The sequence below is a fragment of the Myxocyprinus asiaticus genome, chromosome 28, assembly GCF_019703515.2.
Source record: "Myxocyprinus asiaticus isolate MX2 ecotype Aquarium Trade chromosome 28, UBuf_Myxa_2, whole genome shotgun sequence".
In the NCBI taxonomy this organism is placed as follows: Eukaryota; Metazoa; Chordata; class Actinopteri; order Cypriniformes; family Catostomidae; genus Myxocyprinus; species Myxocyprinus asiaticus.
In genome coordinates this window covers 36,278,803-36,304,480 of record NC_059371.1, presented here as the reverse complement: position 1 = coordinate 36,304,480, position 25,678 = coordinate 36,278,803, and the positions used below count along the sequence as shown (strand labels likewise).

Here is a 25,678-nt window from a genome sequence, read left to right as displayed (position 1 = left end):
GCATAGCCATTATGGGTGATCCTTAACCCTAACCCACTTTTCCAACCATCTTGGTTCCAGAAATGTTTTCCCATTAATTTTTCCCATAGTGATTTCATAAAATTCTTTATGAAAGATTTCTAAGCCATGAACCAAACCAACCAGCTCTGAGGTGAATCACAACATTTAAAACTTTGATTTGAAGCAAAAAAGGCATTTGAAAAATTGGTCAAAAAGACAAAGGTACAAGACTTAAAGGGATAGTTTACCCAAAAATGAATATTCTCTCATGATTTACTCACCCTCATGCCATCCCAGATATGTATGACTTTCTTCTGCAGAACACAAATAAAGATTTTTTTTTAAGAATGTCTCAGCTCTGTAGGTCCTTACAATGCAAGTGAACGGGTATCAATACTTTGAAGCTCCAAAAGCACATAAAAGTAATCTTTATGACTCCAGTGGTTAAATCCATGTCTTCAGAAGCGATATGATAGGTGTGGGTGAGAAACAGATCAATATTTAAGTCCTTTTTTACTATAAATATCCACTTTCACTTTCACATTCATCTTTTGTTTTAGGCGATTCGCATTCTTCGTGCCTATCGCCACCTACTGGGCAGGGAGAAGAATTTATAGTAAAAAAAGACTTAAATATCTGTTTCTCACATACACACACCCATCATATCGCTTTAGAAGACATGGATTCAACCACTGGAGTCGTATTGATTCTTTTATACTACCTTTATGTGCTTTTTTGAGCTTCAAATTTTTGGTCACCATTCACTTGCATTGTTGGGGCCAGCCCTTACAAAAATCAAAAGTTCTGGCAAACTTGTAACAAATTCGCCACTCATTATTTTCCCATGCAAATGAGCTTTGTGGCAAACTCTTTGTTGTCGCTAAAGGTTTGCAGCAGGTGCACCACTGTGGGTGAATAGCTGCAAATTTCTTGCAAAGTTTGTGGCAAATTGTAAGCTCATTTGAATGTTAAAATAATGAGTGGGAAATTTGCTGCTAGTTTGCAAGTACTCTAGGTGTTTTGTTAGAATAGAGAGCTGAGATATTCTTCTAAAAGTCTTCATTTGTGTTCTGCAGAAAAATACATCTGGGACTGCATGAGGGTGAGTAAATGATGAGAGAATTTTCATTTTTGGGTGAACTTTCACCCTTTAACCCTTTAACTTCTTTTTAATAAGGGAATGAACTTCAATCCCATAAAGAGTTGCAAATGTTGTAAAAATAAAAATAAAAATGTAAACTGTAAAATAAAATAAAACTTCATTTCAATATTATTGCTCAGCCTTCCATAAGTATTTGGACAGTGAGACACATTTCATAATTTTGCCTCTGCACTCCACCACAATGGATTTGAAATGATAATCAATCAGTATGTGATTGAAGTGCAGACTGTCAGCTTTAATTTGAAGAGGGTTTACATACAAATTGGGTAAATGGTTTAGGAATAACAGCACGTTGTATCCACATACCCCCACTTTCAGGGGCTCAAAAGTAACTGGACAAACTAACTTAATCATAAATAAAATGATAATCTTAATACTTGGTTGTAAATCCTTTACAGTGAATGACTGTCTGAAGTCTGAAACCCATCAATGACATCAACAAAATTCTGGGTTCCCTCCCTAGTGATGTTCTGCCAGGCCTTTAGTGCAGCTGTCTTAAGTTGCTGCTTGTTTATGGATCTTTCGTTTTTCAATTTTGTCTTCAGCAAGTGAAATACATGTTCAGTTGGGTTGAGGTGAGGTTACTGACTCAGACACTGAAGAATATTCCACTTCTTTGCCTTGAAAAGTTCTTAGGTTGCTTTCACAGTATGTTTTGATCACTGCCCATCAGTACTGTGAAGCAGTGTCCTCTCAGTTTTGCAGCATTTGTCTGAATCTGAGCAGAAAGAATAGCCCTAAACACATCAGAATTCTTCCTGCTGCTTCTGTCAGCAGTCATATCATCAACAAATACCAGTGACCCATTTCCACTGGCAGCTTTACAAGCCCATACCATAACACTGCCTCATCATGTTTACAGGTGATGCGGTATGCTTCAATCATTCTCCATACTCTTCTCTTCCCATGATTCTGGTACAGGTTCATCTTAGTTTCATCTGTCCACAGAAAAGAGTTCCAGAATTTGGCAGGCTTTTTTATATGCTTTCCAGCAGTCTAATGTGGACTTCCTGTTCTTGAGACTTCAAGACCCTCTGTATTTACTTTCATGAAGTCTTCTCTTGATTGTAGACTTTGATGATGATATGCCTACCTCCTGGAGAGTGTTCTTGACATGGCTTGAAGTTGTGAAGGGGTTTTCTTCACCACGGAACTAATATTGTGATCCTCCACCACAGTTGTCTTCTGTGGTTGTCCAGGCCTTTAGGTGGTGCTGAGCTCACCAGTGTGTTCCTTCTTTTTTTCCCTGCAGTCTCTTTGATGGATTTGTTTAGTTTTTTCAGCCTAATGAATGATGGTCAGCTTTACTTGTATTGACAGCCATTTGAACCTCCTAATGAGAGTTTACAGCAACAGCTTCCAGATGCAAATTCCATATTTGGAATCAGCTCCAGACCTTTTAACTGCTTAATTTTTAATTAAACAACCTGGGAACAGCCCACACCTCGCCATGAAACAGCTTCTCAGTCCATTGTCCAATTACTTTTAAGCCCCTGAAAAGGGGGGTTAATGTATAAAAATTGCAGTAATTTCTAAACCGTTTACCCTCTTTGGATGTAAATCGCTTCAAATTAAAGCTGACAGTCTGCACTTCAATCACAAATTGATTGCTTCATTTCAAATCCATTATGGTGTCATACAAAATTATGAAAAGTGTCTCACTGTCCAAATACACAAGGAGGGCACTGTATGTATCCGTAAATATAGAAGAAGTTTGAAAGTGTAGGGAGACCGATTCGACTGCATAATTCACAGTGCGTCATGAGAGTGGGTTGTCGTTTGGCGGGATCTGCTGATCGCTTTTCTCTGATTATTGTGTAGTTCTTCCGAAATTCCGCTAATAAACACTTTTTTTTTTTTTTTTTTAAGTTGAAACAACGTGGACTGATGGCTTCAGCAAAAGCATATACCATCAATTAACAACCTCAGAGCTCACGGTAGGTCTGTCTTTAAAAGTTACCATTAAATATAAATTCACCTATGGAAAAAATGAATGGAATTTTTACTGCCATGTTCGTTTGTTAGTAAGTTGCGTGTCAATCCTCGGTGCATGAATGAATGAAAGAGATTTTTAAAGATATGGCACTTTATGAATTTCAATATCTTTGCACTCTCGTTGACCTCTGGGATGTCAGTTTCAACACTGCAGGCCTCATGGTAGGGGGGAAACGGCCGCGACCAGCCTCCAGCGGTGCAGTTACGACTTACTGTACCTACAGCACAATGAATCAAGTGTCAAAGATTAACATCAATAATTGTGTATTGAAAGACAAGCTTTTCAACAGTGATTTAAACATGCAAACACATTGGTAACCTATTCATACTTCAGTTTTTATTTTTGCAATTCATGTGGTTTGTATTAGGAGATAATTTGTTCGAAATATCCAAAAGCACGAACGAGATTTGAGAAGGGAGAACATAATGGTGTAAATTTTGGTCTGTTCCTCACACAAAGCTATCGATTTCGGAAAACGTTCAATATTGCGTACAAGTCATATGGACCGGTTTTATTGTCTTTTTATGACATTTTTGGATCTTGAATTGGATAGGATGTTGAACTGAATTTGAACTGGAACAACAGGAAGAGGAATTTATTGGAATGCAAATATAAATTCAAACAAAGAATTTTTTATTAGTGTGATGCAAGATTTGCAACAGAACATACATTTGCAATAAAACATCATTCATTTTTACTAATTTTGACTATTTATTCCCTGATATGTAGAATCATTTTTAACAGATTGAACATTTTCGTATTCAGCATTGTCAAAACAATTAACACAGCCATTTTAATTTTGTCATTCATTACCACAAAATATCCACCACATTGTTTTCAGATAACATTGTAAAAAATAATAATTGAGGATTGAATTAAAGCATGCGAGTTTGAACCCAGAGCGTGCTGAGTGACTCCAGCCAGGTCTCCTAAGCAACCAGATTAGCCCGGTTGCTAGGGAGGGTAGAGTCACATGGGATAACCTCTTCGTGGTCGCGATTAGTGGTTCTCGCTCTCAATGGGGTGCGTGGAGAGTAGCATGAGCCTCCACATGCGGAGTGTCTGTGGTGTCATGCACAACGAGCCACGTGATAAGATGCGCGGATTGACTGTCTCAGAAGCGGAGGCAACTGGGACTTGTCCTCCGCCACCCGGATTGAGCTGAGTGACCGCGCCACCACGAGGATCTACTAAGTAATGGGAATTGGGCATTCAAATTGGGAGAAAAGGGGATACAAAAAAAAAATATATATATATATATATATACTGTATATATATATATAAAAAATGCTACAGTTAAAAACTTGTTTTGGTTAACTGGTAGTTACCATAGCTAATAGCTAATACAATAGCTATAAACAGTGAAAAGTGATATAATATTTAACAAGACAATACATATAATTTTACGCGAATATTGTAAAAAATTGGTACATTAACATAATATACTGTTTAATCATATATAGGGATGTGAATTTTTAAATATACAGGCACAAAATAATTACATCCTGTAAAGACTGAAACGGTGTCATTTTATTTTTTTACTGAAAAGTTCTGGCAACCACAGCTGCATTTTATGTTTGTTTATTAATTCTGAAATGATTGAAAACTACACTTACAGCAGTTAAGAATTTCTTTGAATTTCATTCCATTTTAATTGTGTTTCCTTCAATTAAATTCAAATTGTACATTCTTTTTGCACCTCAATTTAAATTGGAATTTAACAGGCATTCTCAATTCAATTCTGAATGAAGCAAACCCCTAGTGAGTGGTGTGGTTGTGTAAGGGTTGTGTAGTGTTACCTGTGTTATTCCTGAAAAGAGAGAAAACAGCTGGGCAGGGCGAGTGGATGGTCTCACCCACTGCAGTTTTGGGCCAGCACACTACAGAATCCCATACTGGTAAACAATCTTCACAGACACACACAAGCAAATATAATCACACATTCACTCAAGCACAAAGCAAAAAGCCTTTTGGGCACATAATGATTGGATTGGTTCTATTATGGTCCAGTTTGCTGCTTTGGAGTCGCACAAGAACGTTCTTGAATTCGAATCCCCTATAAAGCCTCTGGCAAACAACACTTCACTAATGAACCACTGGGGAATGCAGAACACAAGGCGCTGCATAACAATGAGTGTGATCGAGTGGTAACCTCTGTCTCTTATTGTGATTCAACAACAGATTGACAGTCACCACTGACAGTTATGGCAGTGTAAAACTCTATGCAAATTTGATTTCATTGAAATGACATCTCATGGGGAGTGATTTGTTTTTTTAGTCATTTAAAAATGCCTAAAAGACAGTAAGGATTTACAAAGGTAAGCTTTTCTGATGACCCAGAAAAAACTTCACCAAGGGAAATGTTGACTTGAATATTCAAGAAGTAATTAGGAAAGACCTGTAGAGTCCTGGAAGAAGGTTTTATAGACGTATGACACTAAACTGAAAATGAGTTTTAGACCCATGGGTCAGCAGTACTGGAGTAAGATGACAAGGTGATGACAAGAACGATATCATCCCCACAGTCAAGCATGGAGGTGGGTCAGTCCTGTTATGGGGGTGTTTTGCGGTTGCAGGAAACAGCTATCCTGACTATGTGACTGACGCCATTAAGGATAAAGGATGCTCCACAAATGATTTACTTTGGGGGTTGAATATCTTTGACATTTGTGGAGAGAATTAGTTATTTTTTATTTTAAATTTTGGGTAAACTGAACTCTTTGTTCTCAAAATCACTCAAATGTGTATTAAAAACTAACTTTGACTGTTTACTGAAGAAAAAAAAATGTTTCTTTTTTTTTTTTTTTTAAAGTTTACTCAATTTAATGTAATTTTGTTATGAAATGAAAATGCGTATATCTTAAATTCATTTTTCTGAGTGCATTATTGAAGACTTTGTGTCAGATGTTTCTCTTAAAAATCTGTGAACTAAATAAAAATTAGTCAATTGTTGGTTATTTAAAGAATTCAGTATAATCCTATCAGATTTGTGTGGATAGCTTAGCTCAGATAATTTGGTCTTGGAAAAATTGCATGAAAAATATCAGAATCTCTGAGTTTTGATTGCAGACTTTGGTCTCTTGATGAATCTAAGCACAGTTGGAGACATTGTTGAGAAGAGAAAACATCTCATAAGCAAGACACTTTTGCAAAAGTCTCAATTTGCTCTCCATTTAATGCCACTGCTGTCTAGAGGAAACAATTGAGATTTAACCTATGAAATAAATCTTTTTTCTGATGTGCTGCATTTTGAAAGTGTTAGTGTTAGTGTTACAAATCTACATGAATTTCCATAGAAAAGTTCACTTATTTAGCAGTACTTCAATCAAGTCAAGTATGTATCATCATCAACCCCCTTTTAAGATTTAGTCTGGAGTTTTGGTTTATTTTTACCTGAGCTGCTGATGTTTCCAAGCTCTGTTATCTCTCGAAGACACTGTTGCTCATCTCTCGCCAGCTGAAAAATATATTCACACTCGGGATGCAAACTAGACGACACCTGCAGAGCCAATCAGAGAAAGTTTATTCAAAATTAATTTATGCATATATTATGTTTTGGTTGAAGACATGAGGAAAAGGAAGGTAAACCACAAGCCAAAATTTCTTGCGGTTCACATCAGTGAGGATCTTACCTGGGCACCCTACCTCTATATATATAGTATATAGAATTTTATAAATTTTCTAAGCATTTAAAAGGAGTGTGTCCATACTTTTATTATTCAAATTTATTGCATACTGTCCATTTACACCACCAATTTCTTATGAATGGGCTGTATTTGTTTATATCGCTGGTGCTTGAGGGAATGGACTATATTATAGGATACAGACAATGCAATAACCGGAGAAGTACCTCTGAATTGAATTGCACTTGACCTAGCGATTTCACTACCCTGACTTGCGCCTACACTTAGCGTATGCTTGCACGAAAATACCAAAAATTCTTGGCCATGCCCACTGACTTTGCGCTTATGATTTATGACTTAAAATAGGGCCCTGTAACTTGTTACCTTGTGCACATGACAATAAATATGCTTTAACTTTAACTTAAATCGTGCACATAAATGCAAGTTTCTTTTACCAAAGAAAGTTGACAAATTCCATTTGCAGTGATTCATGCTGTAATAAAATTGCAAACAATTAAGGATGCTATATCCTGACCCACTTTCCACAGAGAGAGAGAGAGAGAGAGAGAGAGGCACTTTGCCAGTCTGTGTATATTATCTGCATACTAAAAAGATTACGATTATAATGCTAATACCATCAGAGAAAAGTCTGACCCTGCGATAGCACAAAGTGGAAGAATTTCATCTTTTTCAATTGATATGGAGTCATAGCGCCATTGAAATTCATTTGATGAAATTTCAAAAATGCATTTAGTTTCAAATCAGGGACTGTTTCAACTTTAACGGCTGTTAACAAAACAGCTCCTTTGTAAGTTATCATTTATGTATGCAGACACATAAATGTATGTGTGAGCATTAAAAAAGAGTTATTTATGTTCATGTAATCACCAGACTGAGTCAGAGTGATTGTCTCCAATCAAGCACTTAAGTGTTACTGTGACTGTTTTTTATGCAGTTTAAGTGTTAAAAAGATCATTATTAGCTGTCAAAGTTTTTATAAGCAATTATAATCAAAGTTGCATGGGTTATTCTGGGATGTAACTGTGCCATTTGTGCTAGATATGGAAGATGTGTCCCTCTCATATATTTAGAGTGGTCAACAAATTGGGGTTTTTAAGGTTTTTTATGCATTATCCAATATATTTTAGTTGTCATAGCACAAAATTAAAAATTTTGAAAAAGGCAAAAGATGAGCAGGTGTGAAATACTGTATATATCCTGCAAGGAAGACAAAGGAGAGGCAGAGAAATGGAGAGCTGATGAAAATGGCTTAAAGTGAACAGAAGACGACAATTCCTGAGAGGGCTTCTTGAGAAGAGCATTAGAGAGTGGTTGAAGGTTGACGTTACAACTTGGGTACATTCATTCCTGCTTTGAACAAAAGAAGGACCAACACTTAGGATAAAAGATCCCTTCCAAAAAAACATTCTAAGGACTGCCCTCTAAGGATCAAGCCATGGTCGACTAATAAATATAATTCTTCTATTCATCTATCATGATGAAAAACTATAAAGAGCCCTTAGAAATGATTCAGTCCTTATCCAGAAGAAAGAGATTAAATGAAACAATCTCCAGACTCCTGATATTTCTCCACGGAGGAACCCAGCCAATGCTTACCAGGGACAGCTTGAAGAGCAGCTTGAAACATTAGCTGTGCTAAAACTTCTGTTGCACCTTGAACTGAAATATTCCAGCTTTATTTGTCAGAGAGGCTTTTCATCTGTACTGTAGCATTGAAATGTTTTGTCTTATAGATGCACAATAAAAGGTTTTGTGCAATAAAATGTCATCTCTTTTTTGCAGCTTGACCTGTTGAGATAACAAAGGTGTTGCGTTATTGATCTAGATCAAGAATCTGTCAGGATTTCTAAAGAAATGGAAGCTTATGCATTAGTTCTACCAGGAAAAGTAGTAGCAAGTGTTATGGGGTATGGCTCCTCGTCCCTGCTGTCTTCCCAACATGATCAGATGGGAAAATGTCATGTTGGTTCTGAATGTTCATGTACCCTGAAATCAATCCCATTCTGCTGAATACTGACAAATAGCGTTCCCCATCAGACATTTTTCCCTCAGATGTTTCTGACAGAGTGTTGCACAAGCAACCTCTGAAACATGGTTTCTGGTACCGTGCAAGTAATCATGTTCACATAAACAATGGTGAGCACGATTCAGAGGTTGCATTTTCCTTCTGAAGGAATATTTTTTCTCCTCTGATGGTTAAGTTTAGGGTTGGGGTTTGGCTTAGGGTGTAGAGTTGATAAGATATGCATTCCTTTTGCCTGTATAACAGCACTTACAATTAAAAATACAACTCGCTTTTGGCGCCACTCTGTGGACATTTCACCCGGAAACTGAAGCTCAGACGTGCCCATACATTCAACAACACTTCCAGCTAGGAGTCACGTGATGCCATGTGAGGATCGGACATGTGAACGGCAAGCTCTGCGCACTTTGCTGGTTTTGATACCTTTTAATGACATAAACCAGTGAGATTTGATACACTCTGTTCCATAACTGTTCTAGGAGGACAATATGTCAAAGAATTCAAAATCCTCGGGCTCTGGAGACATTAAAAGACACTTACATGCTCAGGCTGACATCCCTGAGAAGGCCGCGGACCAGGGTGTCAATTTGGTCGGAGAGTTCCGGGAAATGCGACGAGAGATGTTGAACATGTCGGCAATGCTGGCGAAGGTCTTTGCTGAGTTGGAGGATCTTGCTGTAATACATCGATCGATCACTGCCATGGAGGCTAAATTTACTGATGTGGTCAGAAGAGTGGGGGATCTCGAGAAACAGATCGATTATCTGGAGTCATCGAAGAGGGAATTATCTGCTAATCCGCTAGTGACCAAGGTGGATTTGGAGCATGTCTGGGAGAAGTTGGAGGACATGGAAAACCATAGCCAGTGGAATAACGTCCATATCGTGGGAGTCCCGGAGGGAGCAGAGGGACAGAATACGGTGGAATTCTTGGATGGGCTCTTTCCGAGTCTGCTCGACATAGCAGGCCATAAGCTGTAAATCGAGTGAGCTCACAGGGTTCCGGCTTGGCAATCCACTGAGGGAGACAGGCCCCAATCAATTCTGGCCAAATTTCTGAGATCATCCGATAAAGATCTTGTTTTACGTGAGGTGAGGAGAAAAGGAAGGCTTTCTTGGAAGAACCACAGCATTTTCTGTTTCCCAGACTTTTCGAACTCAACATGAGAGAAACGTGATCGATTCAAGTAATGCAAGAAACTTTTACAGCAACGGAAGTTCGCTTTTGCACTGATATTCCCGGCCAAATTGAGAATAGATGCTATGGATGGCCGTAATACATTCACACCCCCAAAGCAAGCGATGTCCTTCATAAAGTCAACGGAGTGAGTGCGTCATGTTGTGGTGCTCACATTGCCGCCGATTGGGCCAGCTCATTGAACATCCGCTTGACTGTTTGAAGATTATGTGCGCTCTTTTTGTGCTGGTTCCGCCTAGCGGCTGGAGTATATTTTGTAGAGCAACACACCTTCGGGATGGTTTTGTGAATGAATCTACATGCTTTTGTTCTTATTCCACCTATCGGCTGGAGTTTATTTTGTGGATTATTTCTGGCAAAGTCACTGGAGTAAGTTATTTGCTTCCACTCATATTGCAGAAGAGTGGGCCGGCTCACTGAACATCCACTTGACAGTTTGGGGAACCTGCACGTTTTTTTTTTTTTGTTTTTTTTTTTGTGTGCTGGTGCTTCTTATCGGCTGGAGTTTATTTTGTGTTTTTTAGTTGTATTTTGTTTATTTTATTTTGCAAAATCCTGTATTCCAACAAATGCTAAAGGCTGAAATCAATGTCTATATGGAGACCATCTGGTCTTTAGTATCCTCTGTGGGCATGGCTTGGGAGGCACTTAAGGTGGTTCTTAGTGGCCGGATCATACAGTATGCCTCAAGCACAAGAACTTGTGGAATTGGAAGGGAATATTAAAAGTGCAAAGGCAGAGCTGAAGCGCCGAATGTCGTCTAATGGCCTCAGAGAATTGACCTAATTGAAATACAGATATAATACTATTTTGTCACAGAAGGTGGAGTTTTGGCTATGCAGGCCAAGACAGCATACTTTGAGTCGGGGGACAAAGTAGGGAAGCTTTTGGCTAGATATATAAAACAGAAATAGTCTTTTTCTACCATTCCCTCAGTGAAATCTGCTGGAGGTGAAATACTTACCTCGGCCATTGATATTAATAATGCTTTTAAGGAATTCTATCTTGATCTCTATAGTTCCACATCTTCGTCTATTGATGAAGATATTAGAAACTTTGTGGAACCACTAGAACTTCCTAAACTGACGACTGAGCAAAAAAATTCTCTTGATTCTGAGATAACCTTGGAGGAGCTAGGTAATTAAGGGCTTGCCTACATGAAAGGCTCCAGTGCCAGATGGCTTTGCCGCTAAATTTTTTAGATCTTATGCTACAGAACTGGCTCCACTTTTGCTAGGAGTTTATACGGAATCATTAAAGAATGGAAAGCTTCCGTCAACCATGACACAAGCCCGGATCAGTCTGATTCAGTAAGAGTTACAGTCCAATTTCCCTGATCCAGCTAGACATTAAAATATTGTCAACAATTCTGGCTAACCGATTAAGTTATGACATCTCTTATATATATAGATCAGGTGGGGTTTATTCTGGGCTGTAGGTCTTCTGACAACATTAGGCGTTTCATCATTATCATGTGGTCAGTGGTGAATGATCAGACTCCGGTCACTGCCATCTCACTTGATGCCGAAAAGGCATTTGATATGGTAGAATGGGATTATATTTTTAAGATTTTGGAAATATACGGGTTTGGGAATACTTTTATTGGATGGATTAAGTTACTTTATAGACACCTGGTAGCAGCGGTACAAACAAATGGATTAATTTAAGATTATTTTACTCTGGATAGGGGCACGCGGCAGGGATGCCCTCTCTCCCCATTAATGTTCTGTCTTGCCCTGGAACCATTAGCAGCCTCAGTAAGAAAGGAGGATTATTTTCCAGGAGTGGTGGCGGGAGGTATGGCGCATAAGCTTTTGCTTTACGCAGATTATATTTTATTATTTGTCCCCGACGCTACTAGAGCTATGCCTTGCCTCCACAGAATTATTAATTCCTTTTCTAAATTCTTAGGATACAGAGTCAATTGGTCTAAATCCAAAGCTTTGGCTCTGACAGTGTACTGCCCAGTAATGGTTTCTCAGCCGGGCGCCTTCCAGTGGCCCAAACAGAGCATGAAGTATCTGGGTATTTTATTCCCAGGAAATTTGTGTGATTTAGTTAGTTAATTTTGACCCTTTAATAAAATGTTTTTCGACGATGTGGGCAGGCTTCATTACATTTATCTGTGATTGGGAAGGTTAATGTTATTAAAATGTATTGTATTCCAAAATTCAACTACCTGTTACAATCTCTCCCTATAGATATCCCCCTCTCTTATTTCAAGCAATTTGACAGCATAGTGAAGTCCTTCATTTGGGATGGTAAACGTCCCAGATTACATTTCAGTAAACTGCATAGGCAGATTGACAAAGGTGGGCAAGGCCTACCCAAGATTTTGTTTCATTATTATGCATTCGGTCTCAGACATTTGGCTCATTGGTCACTTCCACCTGAGAGAGCCCCTCCCTGGTTTTGTATTGAACAGGAAGTTCATGCCCCTATTTCACCATTGAAAAGCCTTCCTATCAAACTAACTGGAGAAGTTAAAGTTACTCCCCGTTATCTCGCATTGTGCACGTGGTATGGACAGAAGTGTCCAGAGTGTTTAATTCAGACATTTATTTAAATGTTGCTTTGAGCATATGTCTGAACCCAAATTTATGTATTAATAAGTCCCCTTTCTGCTGGACAGAGTGGATTGTGAGGGAGGTTAGTACGCTCTGTGACTTGTAGCAGAGTGGAGTGCTGAGATCCTTTGAAAATATGGTTCAACATTTTGGGATCCCCAGGTCTCAATTCTTTAGGTATTTACAGCTGCGCCACCTGCTTTGTACTATTTTTGGGAGTAGCATACACCCCGCTAAAGTGGCAGATACTCTAGAAATGGTGATTACTGCTTTTGGAAAAGGCCATGAGGCATCAGTGTATTACTCCCTGCTAATTCAGAGTCTGGGGGATGGAGCTTCAACTTCTCTCAAGAGATTATGGGAGAAAGATTTAAACTTGGTATTGGAGGAGGGAGTGTGGGCTAAGATTCTAAAAAAACATCAAGTCTACATCTAGAGATGCAAGGGTGCATCTGATGTAATTTAAGATTTTACATAGATTCTGTTGGACCCCCTCTAGATTGTATAGGCTTGGTGTTAAAGACGCACCTACCTGCTGGCGATGCCAATCAGAAGATGGGGACACAACCCATGTTTTTTGGTGGTGTGTTAAGATCCAAGATTTTTGGTTGAGTGTTCAGAGTTTTATGTGTGACATATTGGACACTCAAATTTCATTTTGCCCCAGACTCTGTATTTTAGGCGATGGGGCGGTCATTAATGTAGGGGATAAATATATAATAAATTGGGTCCTAGACAGTGTTATGATCGGCAAGCAGGTCATCCTTAGGGGATGGAGGTCGGCTGGAGTGCCCTCAATTCGGGAGTGGTGCACAGAGATGGGCAGAGTGGTGGCATTCAAAGAAATGTCATATAGAAGGCGGGGAAACTTGGAATTGTTTAATGGAAAATGGGGCAGCTATTTGGCATATTTGGAGGGCTCTCGGGGAGGGGAAGTGGAGAGAGATATGTAGTTTTAAATGTGTATGATTTTATATATATATATATATATATATATATATATATATATATATATATATATTTTTATTTTTATTTTTGTGTGTGTGTGTGTGTATTCTCAAGATGGACCACAGGGATGTTTGTTGGGGGTCGGGGTGGGGTTGGGGATTGGGAGGGTGAAAGGGAATTATGGGGGTTAAAAGTTGATTTGGTGTATATATGTTTCATGTGTCTGCATCAATAAAAATCAGAAAAAAATAACACTTCCAGCTTTGGCCACTGGGGGCACTGATACAAATTTCAGTAAGCACAGACCGATTTCAGCAGCAAAACGTTCAATGTACTGTTGCCGATTCATAGTGTGATTAGTCTTCCTCCAGCAAGATTTCGAGTGAAAATCTAGCTGAAAATCTCATCAGACAGGGCTTACACCAATGGACATTATTCTATCCCTTAATAATGTAATAACGTGATAAATTCAAATTTGTTCCTAGTCTTTCTGTTACAATCCGCAACATATCATTTTAGCGGTCAAAGGTTGCCATTAGATTACTGTGGGTGAGAGTTTAGATTAGTTTAAATTAATTATCATATAAAGTTTTGAAAAAATGTGCTTAAGAAAATGTTCCTCTCTCTCAACCATCCACATCAATTCTGTTTCAGCAAGATGCCAAAAAGCAGTCTTGTTTTACACTGTTCTGAACTAGTTTTCTACATTAATAATAAAAAAAAAAGAAAACAATGAAATTCTATGAAATGTTAATTCCTAGATTACATCACCAACAGCTAAAAACAAATGATTAAAAACAGAAAGTTATAAACAAATAATAATTCATTGATTTCACACAAAATCAATTAATAGCTGGAATTGGAGAAATAAAAGCATGGGCTGTACAAGGACATAAGAGCATGTTGGGAAAATATCCACATTGTGTAGCTCTGAAATACGCTGTTTGATTTGTGAGTGATGTCATAGTAACAGCATGAATGCATTAATTAATTTTCCTTTTATTTTATGAGCAGATAATCAAATGTATTAGTGTGAAAAGCACCGGCTCTCTTCTTTTCACACTAATCAAATCAATTCTGCCTCTGGGCATGACAGAAATAAACGGAATATGAGGGTCAAGTTTAGTAACAGCCAACATTAAATGTAAAAGCCCATGGAACATTAGTGGAATAGTAGTGTGTAAATATTTCTTTTGTTTAATAAAGCGGGAGTCTAAAATGATACTATATACATACAGTATATATAGTCGCACGAATAAGTAGGTGTATCTAATAGAGTGGTCACTGAGTGTATATACTGTACATAAATATAAGTACAGTGCTGTGAAAGAGTTCTTCTGTTTTTGTGTATTTTTCATTAAAAAAAATAAAAAAAATTACATCTTCAAATGAGATATAACATAAAACAAAGGCAACCTGAGTAAACACAGTTTTCAATATATATATATATTTATTGAAGCAAAGTTATCCAACACCTATATCACCCATGTGAAAAACGAACTGCCCCCATAAACTTAATAGCTGGTCGTGCCACCTTTAGCAGCAACAACTGCAACCAAATGCTTCCGATAATTGGAGATCAGTCTTTCACAATGCTGTGGTGGAATTCTGGCCCAATCTTCTTTACAGAACTGCTTTAGTTCAGCCACACTGAAGGGTTTTTGAGCATGAACTGTCCGTTTAAGGTACTGCCACAGCAGCTCAATAAAGGTTCATGTCAGGACTTTGACTTGGCCACTCCAAAACTTTAATTTTGCTTCTTTTGAGCCATTCAGAGGTGGACTTACTCCTATTCTTTGGATCATTGTCTGCTGCATAATCCAGTTGCGCTTGAGCTTCAACTCACGGACTGATGACCGGAAGTTCTCCTTTAGGATTTTCTGGTAGAGAGCAGAAGTCATGTTTCCCTCAATTATTGCAAGTCGCCCTGAAGCAGCAAAGCATCCCCACACCATCACACTACCACCACCATGCTTGACCGTAGGTATGATGAGCTTTTTGTGGAATTCTGTGTTTGATTTACGCCAGATGTAAAGGGACGCCTGTTTTCTGCAGCTGAAAAAGTTCTATTTAGGTGTTGATTTGATTGAACAGGGCTGACAGTAATCAGGCCTGGGTGTGTCTAGTCCAGCTGAACCCCATTATGAATGCAGTTTCATAGATTTGGGGATTTAGTAACTAAGGGGGTAAATACTTTTTCACACAGGCCCAGTTGGTATTGGATAACTTTTTTGCTTCATTAAATAACATTATAATTTTGTGTTTACTCAGACTGCCTTTGTTTTATGTTTGATTTTGTTAGAATTTTTGAAACTATTTAGTATGATATACACAAAAACTGAAGAAATCAATCACTTTTTCACAGCACTGTATAATTTTTTTCTCATATGTTTTCTTTTTCATTTTAGGCAATAATTTGACCCTGGACATTTCTTTACAGTTTTCATGCAATTCACCTAGATTGTATCCTAACTCTACAGTTTCCCAACAAACATTAGACCTTGACTTGATGTAACACATCTACTGAAACACGTCTCGCAAACAGTCTTATCAATTCAAGTCCAGGGCATTCAGTGACTTGTCTAGTCTGTGGTTTCAGAAAAAGGGTACAATGATTACAGAGTGGTCTGGCTTATTGTTAATCGAGGAGAGTTTGGGGAGCTTTTTGGCAGCTTAGCTACTAAGAAGGTAATACTAAGATAGATGGTGAATTGAGATTGTCCTCCTTTCATAATGACTGAAGCCACATAGCCCATCCTCTTTTTATTAGCTTTTCGTTCTAGTTGTAGAATATCTGAGAAAAATATCCAGTGAGATTTACACCTTGGGTGTTTTTTTTTTCTTCACATGTACACTGAAGAAAATGCAGTAAACCAATAAACCAGCAAGTGTTTTTACAACACAGAGCAACAGAGCTATTCAGTTAATCATATGTTTTTAAATATACCGCCAATTACAAGATCACAAACATGGTGACAGTTACTGTAGGTAATTGAAAAGATTGTGAAGCCAAAATTAGATTTACCCCATTTATTTGCCCATGAAAAAGTAAGCAGTTTTTAGTGCATTGCTGTGTTGTTGCTAGGGTATTGTGGGTGGTTGCTAGGTGGTTGGTTACTGGCCTAAGTTAAAAGGGGCAACCCCTAAGTCTATATGGGATTCTTATCTCAAAATACGGCTTCGTCCCTCCAAACTTACTTTTATGTCTGGACGATTCTCACTGTAAATAATGGTGTATTTATCTTCATCTTGAATAAACCATCAAATTATGAATGCAACAACCAAACTGTGTTGTTGATATGCCATTATATTCCAACTAAACTATTTTAGACAAAAATTACCTACCAACCAAACAGTATTATTTCCAGAGTGATTTCACTGGTGAATTCTAAAGTGCTGATACTGTATGTTAATGGTTTTCAGTCAGTCAGGAAGAGAGTGAATGCAGAGATGAGGAAATGCTCATTTTATGGGTAGTTATACAAAAATAGACACCTGTGTAATATCAAACCACCTGTCTCGCTGGCAGAGAGCTCTATTATACAGTGCATCAGTCCCAGGAGAACATTTATCTCCATTCTACAAGATAGTCCACAGATCCATTAACTGCCACTCTTCTGACAAAGGTCCTTCCAGTTCAGTTCACAGATGTGTGCCTGCAGATTTACTCCATATTGAGAGGTTTTCGGAGCAATTGTCAAGGAAATGGGCACAGAAATGCACAACATTTAAGTGCACATTTATGTCTCATTTTAAGGCCTAGGCTTAGAAAATGAAAACTGGCTTCCGTTATCCGCGTTCAGGAAAAAGATGGATACTTTGAAAGACTGAGCACTCGAATGTGTGTTACACCAATGTTCAGGAAAGCAGTTTGATAAAAGTAATTATTTTTGCAACTCTGTTTGGTGACACTATTGGTCCAGAAAGACATACTCCACCTTCAAACAAAGGGAGGTGGGCTGAGATATTACCATTTTAAGAGAAGGCTTCTTATTTTAAGAGGTGAAATAATTGAGATGTGCCCAGAAACCTGTGTATTTAGCAACCTAGTCTCATAGAATGAACACTCCAAAAAAGTGTGTCTCTGTCTTTATAGATCCTGCAAAATGTTGGACACTCTAACCTTGACATCAGAAGTGAAGCAATTTCTCTTCTATCAGATCTGTAGCTTAAAGTGTATAGACATTAACTTAATTACATTGGAACATTCCTGATTTTTTCTCATCTCTCTTGGAATAACAAAGCCTCTTGACCCAAAACCTAAAATATTTTATTTTTTAAAAAAAATTATCAACTGCAAATTTTAACGTATCATTCTTGACTAATTATTTAGTCAAAACCCCCTCCACAGAAACATGTTATTTGTTTATGACATTTTTTGTTGAAAAAAAATTGAGATTAAGTCATGTTTTTCCTCCTTAATTTATGACCCTGTGCTGATGGCATCGAATAGCGAGAGTTTTTGTTAGTTTGAATTAGTTTCTTCATCACAGATTACAGATATCATAGTTCATTTAAAGCCTTCCTTATGCCCAAGTGATGCAGTTTCACCTTGGCTTCCTATTAAGATGGTGGATATTGTTAGTCTATGTTTCCTTGCGATTGTGAATAGTAGTTTCCAAAATGGGATAGTCCCTTCAAGTCTTAAGCAAGCGATTGTGCAGCCACTTCTGAAAAAACCCAATTTGGACACGTTGGATCTAAAGAACTATCGGCCAATTTCAAAATTACCTTTTTTGTCAAACATTTTAGAGAAGGTAGTTCTTGGCCAGTTGAATTCTGTTTTAACTAATAATAATATTTTGGGCAAATTTCAATCAGGATTTAGAGTGGGCCACAGCACAGAACTGGCATTATTAAGGGTTGTAAATGACCTTCTGTTAATTGGAGACTCTGAAGATCATGCTGCTTTAGTTTGATTGGATCTTACCGCAGCTTTTGATACTATTGACCATTGTATTTCAATCAGCCGCTTAATGCAGTTTGTTGTTTAAAATGGTTTTATTCATATTTGGAGAACAGATCTTTTACAGTGATGGTTGGAGACTATTAGTCGTCCGCTGCACCCGTCACTTCTGGAGTCCTGCAGGGATCAATTTTAGGCCCAGTTCTATTTTCATTATATATGCTCCCCTTGGGTTCAATTCTTAGGAAATATGGCATTTCGTATCATTTATATGCACACGATACACAGATCTGTCTGCCTATGAGACCAGGTGATAAAAGCTCTAGTGGTCTGCTGATGAGTTGTTTGAAAGAAGTTAAAGACTGGATGGCTCAAAATCTTCAACTAAATGAAAAGAAAACTGAGATTTTTTTTTCTCCCCAATATGGAATGCCCAGTTTCCTATACGCTCCAAGTCCTTGTGGTGGCGTAGTGACTCGCCTCAATCCGGGTGGCGGAGGACGAATCTCAGTTGCCTCCTCGTCTGAGACGTCAATCCGCGCATCTTATCACGTGGCTTGTTGAGCGTGTTACCGCGGAGACACAGGGCGTGTGGAGGCTTCATGCCACTCTCCGAGGCATCCACGCACAACTCACCATGTGCCCCACCGAGAGCGAACCACATTATAGCGACCACGAGGAGGCTACCCCATGTGACTCTACCCTCCCTAACTTAATTAACTAAAAAGTACATTTTTATGGAAGGTAAAGCGTTACATTACTTTTGCATTACTTTTTTCTCACAACCACTTTCTCTTCTGCTATGCTATGCATTCCATACAAATAAGCCATGCATTGCATACAAGAGACATTACAGGTCATGCTAGCTACTGTACAACACTCATGTAAACAAACAGATATATAGAAAGTAGGTCTTCACGTCACATTTATAATAAAGAATCAATAACATGAATATGCATGATTTGTTTATCCATCAACATGGCAGCCAGTATGAATAATGAAGTATAACCATTGTCTTATCTAAAGCAGCAAAATCCAACACTTGAACCTGCATCATATGTCATCATGTACTCTGCCCATGTCAACTTAAAGGAATAGTTCACCCAAAAATGAAAATTTGCTGATAACTTACCCTCAGGCCAACTAAGATTTATCTGAGTTTCTTTCTTCATCGAAACAGAATTTAAGACTTTTAGGATTTCATTTCAGGCTTCCTCATTCAAACAACGCAAGTGAATGTACTCCATACAGGGTGCATCAAAATAATCCACACGACTCCAGTCGACAAATAAAGTTCTTCCGAACCCAAACAATTGATTATTTTTAGAAACAAAACAATACTTATATACTTTTTAACTACAAATATTTGCTTCCGTACATCTCTGTGATGTGTGCTCATGAGAGGGATGACGTAAGCTCGTTGGTAAGGTTACGCGTGGAGGAGGCAGAAAGTGTTTCATTGTTTACAAGAGGAGCAGCGCTGTACAAAAGTTTAATTGTCTTTGCTGTAGATTTGTATTTGTATAAGTGTATTGTTCAAATGGTCATTTGTTGTGTCTATCCTGGATGCTTCAACCTTTAGAAACCCCAAAGAAAATGCACGCCCGGAAATCCGGGGATCGATTGCTTATACATGATCATGAGCGATTGAAGCTCTGGCTTATCGTGCTGAACCTGGATATCAGTACACCCCTACATTCTCTAAAATATTGGAGGGTGTGCAGTGAACATTTTACACCTGAGGATTTCAGACCATCGAAAGAAACAAAGGGTCGATATCTGAATTCATCGGCTGTGCCCGTGCTGTTTTTTCCAGCGAACTCAGGTATGTGTGAAAACGTTGTCATTGTCACGCCTCCCTTGGGCTCTGCACCTCCCTCAGCGCTCTGCTCCTCATCACCTGATTTCTAATTCACCGCACCTGCACTCAATTCACTCGCTCATCACTGCCTGCATAAATACGTTTGTGAATCTTCTCTTCTGTGTGATATCACCTGTACCATTGATCTCACTGTGTAAACCCTGTAAATCCTGTGAATCTCGGTAAACGCTCTCGCACTTGGTTTCACTAACTATAACTTGTGTGGCTTGAATTCCTGACAGTCATATAGCCTATATATTTCTGCTAAAGAAAAAGCAGATAACACAACGGCATTGCTCCGAAATGAAGGATGGTTATTTACTGCAGTAATGTTTTTTTTTTTTTTATTATTTTATTATCATTATTTGGAAATGATTTTATATATATATATATTGTTTTGAAATTATTTTGGGCTGTTTTGGTTTGTGAATGGTGCTTGGTCTGTGGTCTGTGCAAGTTTCTCTTGTAAACAATGATGCGCTTCCATTTGTAGTTAAAAAGTATATAAGTATTGTTTTTTTTCTAAAAATAATCAATCGTTTGGGTTCAGAGGAACTTTATTTGTCGACTGGAGTTTATTTTGATGCACCCTAAATATGCATTTTGGACCGTAGTACATTCACTTGCATTGTTTAAAGGAGGAGGTCTGAAATGAAATCCTAAAAATCTTAAATTCTGTTTTGATGAAGAAAGAAACTCATCTTGGATGGCCTGAGGGTGAGTAAATTATCAGCAAATTTTCATTTTTGGGTGAACTATTCCTTTAAGATATTTTTCAAAAGTCAGGATAAAATTCAGTGGGGAATGCCAGCCTAAAATGTTCAAGGAATGTGTCTGATAATAAAAGAATATTTTTCACTTAAGTCATCTCAGTGCACGCTTGTTTTGAGTTGATCCACGGTGCGTACAGACGCCACAACTTCAAAGGCGCATGTTGATGCAACTTGAACGGAATCATTTTTAATGCTACCAAAATGTCATAAAAATGGTTTGTTTCGTGAATCAAACTTTATACAAAATTTATTATATAACAAAAATGTAGAATCTTTTTAGAAACTAAGACATTTTCTCTGCTTACACAATCGATGTAGAACGTTGCTCTGAGCCACTGATTCAAAGTCAGCTTTTCTCATCCCATTCTCCCAGTTATGGGGAGCTGTAACACAGAGCAGTTCAGCTGCATAAGTCATTGAATTGAGCAAGTATTTCACCTTGTGTATCATGTCGTGGCCAGTGGAAGACCAGTCTTATAATTCCTCTGCCTAAACACGTTTAATGATTTTTTTAATGCAATGTGTATTAACACATGTATCAATTGCGTTTCCCGCAACTGAACATTGACCTCATATTACGCTAAAACACACAATTTTCTAGGCTTGTATAGCTAATACACATGTGCAAGCAAGTTGATTGATGGGCGATGTCTGTATCTAAAAGGTGACTGGCTCTTTTACCTTCGAGACATGACTTCCTTTCTACATCCACTGATTGTTGGGTGCTAGAGCTTCTTGGTTGGGCGTTCCAATTTCTCCCATTCATGTAAATAGAAGTGACTCGTCTGTGCTAAATAGTCTTTGGCCTCACACTCCATAGAACTACAATGCCCATCATGCACTATGTCTCCTCCCCGAAGTTTGCACACTTTTACTCCTGATTTCTCGCAATACAGGGAAAGTAGAGGTGTACAAAAGCAACGTGTTACTTTATTTAAAAAGTAACTCGGATATTATGGTCTAAAATAAAAATACAAATATTGCGTTACTTTACTCGTTACTCGAAAAAAGTAATCTGATTACATAACATGCATTACTTGTAACACGTTACCCCCAACACTGGCCTCGAGACAGGTTTTTAACAGTTTAAGTTCTTTTTAACTTGACATGGCATCTAAAAATGCAGCACTCCAGTGAGAGATGCTAAAACAGTGCAACATGACGCAGTTGTCAAAAGACATCCATCTAGCGAATGTTTACATGGTTAACGACTGAAAAACAGCACGAACGTACACAAAAACATATTCGATGTGAACAGCTCCTTGTTCACACAGCACTTGCTGAAGTTTCTCAAGTTACCACTCAAAAATGCAGCCTTTTGTTTCAGTTGATTGTAGGTAAATATCCACTTTATCCATCCAGTTCTGTTTGTTCTCTGTGTTAGTAAATATCCCGATACTGTTTTAATGAGTGAGAAACCACTCCAAATGATTCCATGAGTCTGATGAACTGGACTGAATCACAAATTGATTCAGGCCATTTTGCAAGCTCATTTGGCCAATTCACTGAAAAGAACCAAATCAAATGAATGATTCATTCGCGAATTGAGCATCGCTAGTTCTTTTGAACAGCCAGCAGAAAGACGGGACACATGTCATTATTGCTGAACTATTCTGAGCTGTTTCTCAGGTCAGTTGGAGCACCCATGGTATGCATGGACGTTCGGACCAATCTCTCACTTTTTTGACTCTATTTCAACACATTCTAGCCACATTTCCAACGTACCAATGGGTAAATGAAAGAGTAATTACGCAAGTTGAAAAGAGATTTTCATTGAATGAAAACAATCTGGCAAGTGTTCCAATTATCTCTTTTTATTTTCAACTTTAAACACAGATAAACCACTAATGACTTGTCAATCAAGAATGCAACCAAGAGTAATGAAGGACTCCTGCCCTCCGCAACCAATCACAGGGCCCCCTTCGCGCTAGTCCTTATGTTTATCCGGCCCTGGCTGTAATTGATTTTTAGCCAATGAATTTGAACACATCCAAAAAGTTAAATAATCTCCGTCCACTTCAACCAAACGCCCCTCCCTCCAAACACGTCAGCCAACCAGATGTTAGCGAATCCGAACACGAGAACCGAGAGCATTTCTGATGCGGGACGCTCCCCTGACATTTTCTTTTTTTTTTAAGCCGTCACAAAGACAGGTGATTTCTAAAGACTCCAATTGCAGTGATATCTCTCAGGTAGGGACATTTAATGTGTGAAGAGAGAAAAAAAAAAAAACACTTTTAAAAACAGCACAAAGCATGAGAACAAGCTTGCGCGTTTTAATTCGTGAAATAATTAATTAAAACCACAACAATAATTAAGATCATATACTCTCATTAAGCTATAAAATGTATTGTAAAACAATATTAATTTAAGAAAATACAAGACATACAGTAAAGATAAAAACTCATGAAATTAGGTTAAAAACTATTCTTCAATAATGAAGTGAGTGGATTAAGTTAATTAGTAGGCAAGGCCACAAACGAGAGATCAAGACTTTCCTAGTTATACTGTATAGATTCCCACACCAATGTGCTGAACGTCGCCTGTTTAATTTAAACACTGTTAAAATTGATACATGCATTAAAAATAGAGTGCATGCGGTTTCATTGAATGCATTTAATTATTAGTAGCATGTATAATTTTTTTTTGCACCAATATTGTTGACTCAAAATGATGAATAAGTTTTTAAATTGGGCATACTCACAGTTGTAAGGAAAGTCAGCCACAGGAATCCACAAACAAATGAGCGCATCTCTCCAGTTGCTTCCACACCACAGCGCACGCTGGAAGGAGTTGTAGGATGAAATGCTTTTTAGACTGACTCTGGTGATTCACAGGAGAGAGAGAGAGAGAGAGAGAGAGAGACCGAGAGAGAGAGAGAGAGAGAGAGCACATTATCCATGCATTACACATGACTCGTTTAAAAACCACTGAATCTCAGCAGACTATAAACAAAGATAACAAAATGTGGCATTTGTGGCAAAATGTTGATAACCACAAAAAACAGAATAAATAATAAATAAATAATCAAGGTTACAGTGAAGCTCTCACAATGGAAGTGTATGGGGGCAATTATTGGAGAGTTTAACTCTTAAATGCATGGGTGTTAGTTTCACCAAACATTATGACATTCTCAGGCCTTTATCGACCTGGCACTTATAGATAGTGTCACATTTTTAAAAACATTTTCAAGACAATTAGAAAATAATATAATATATTCTGATATATATTTGAAGTTTTATTTTGCATATATCAAAAGATATGATGCAACAATTACAGAACAGGATTCATCACTTCCACATTGAAATTTCATGAGATGCAACTGCCAGTCAAACACACTGTATTAAGCTACACAAAACACATAAGCTATTTTATAAGCACATATGTATTTTCTCAGGCACTTTGAGACTAAATAGATTTCAGTAGTACACCCAAATAACAATAGCTAAATCACACTGTTGAGGTGTTACACTTGCTATAGTTTACCTCCATTACCTCCGTTTCTTCATCAAATAGCAATGTCAAATGTAAATCAAGTCAATCACTGAAGCATCAGCACCACCTTGAATAAGAAATAACATGTATAGTAGCCTGCTGTTTGTGTACACACATATGAAATACTGATAATTCACTACTGTCACACAGAAAATCAATGTGATATAGTAGTCATTTGTAAACAAAGAAATATATATCCTGTGATAGTTAATTTATATACATTATATATAAAAAGATTTATGGAAGCGCAAAAAAACACTATATACAGGGCATCCGGAAAGTATTCACAGTGCTTCACTTTTTCCACATTTTGTTATTTTACAGACTTATTCCAAAATGGATTAAATTCATTATTTTCCTCAAAATTCTACAAACAATACCCCATAATGACAACGTGAAAGAAGTTTGTTTGAAAACTTTGCAAATGTATTAAAAAAAAAAAAAAGAAAAAGTCACATGTACATAAGTATTCACAGCCTTTGCTCAATACTTTGTTGAAGCACCTTTGGCACCAATTACAGCCTCAAGTCTTTTTGAGTATGATGCTACAAGCTTGGCACACCTATTTTTGGGCAGTTTCTTCCATTCTTCTTTGCAGGACCTCTCAAGCTCCATCAGGTTGGATGGGGAGCGTCGGTGCACAGCCATTTTCAGATGTCTCCAGAGATGTTCAATCGGGTTCAAGTCTGGGCTCTAGCTGGGCCACTCAAGGACATTCACAGAGTTGTCCCGGAGCCACTCCTTTGTTATCTTGGCTGTGTGCTTAGGGTCGTTATCCTGTTGGAAGATGAACCTTCGCCCCAGTCTGAGGTCCAGAGCGCTCTGGAGCAGGTTTTCATCAAGGATGTCTCTGTACATTGCTGCATTCATCTTTCCCTTGATCCTGACTAGTCTCCCAGTTCCTGTCGCTGAAAAACATCCCCACAGCATGATGCTGCCATCACCATGCTTCACTGTAGGGATGGTATTGGCCAGGTGATGAGCGGTGCCTGGTTTCCTCCAGACATGACACTTGCCATTCAGGCCAAGAGTTCAATCTTTGTTTCTCATGGTCTGAGAGTCCTTCAGGTGCCTTTTGGCAAACACCAGGTGGGCTGTCATGTGCC

At 38.1% G+C, this 25,678-nt stretch overlaps 1 protein-coding gene across 1 annotated transcript in view; it reads right to left on the bottom strand.

The window, feature by feature from the left end:
- LOC127418529 (growth hormone-releasing hormone receptor-like) overlaps positions 1-9,511 on the bottom strand; it is a 28,367-nt gene extending 18,856 nt beyond the window's left edge. Inside the window, exons 1-5 of the mRNA XM_051659112.1 lie at positions 9,366-9,511; positions 7,328-7,366; positions 6,552-6,646; positions 4,958-5,065; positions 3,284-3,375 (exon numbers count right to left, since the gene is read on the bottom strand). Of these exons, the coding sequence (XP_051515072.1) occupies positions 3,284-3,375; positions 4,958-5,065; positions 6,552-6,646; positions 7,328-7,366; positions 9,366-9,511 (480 nt within the window). The remainder of the gene's footprint in view (positions 1-3,283; positions 3,376-4,957; positions 5,066-6,551; positions 6,647-7,327; positions 7,367-9,365) is intronic.
- Positions 9,512-25,678: the final 16,167 nt, after the last annotated feature.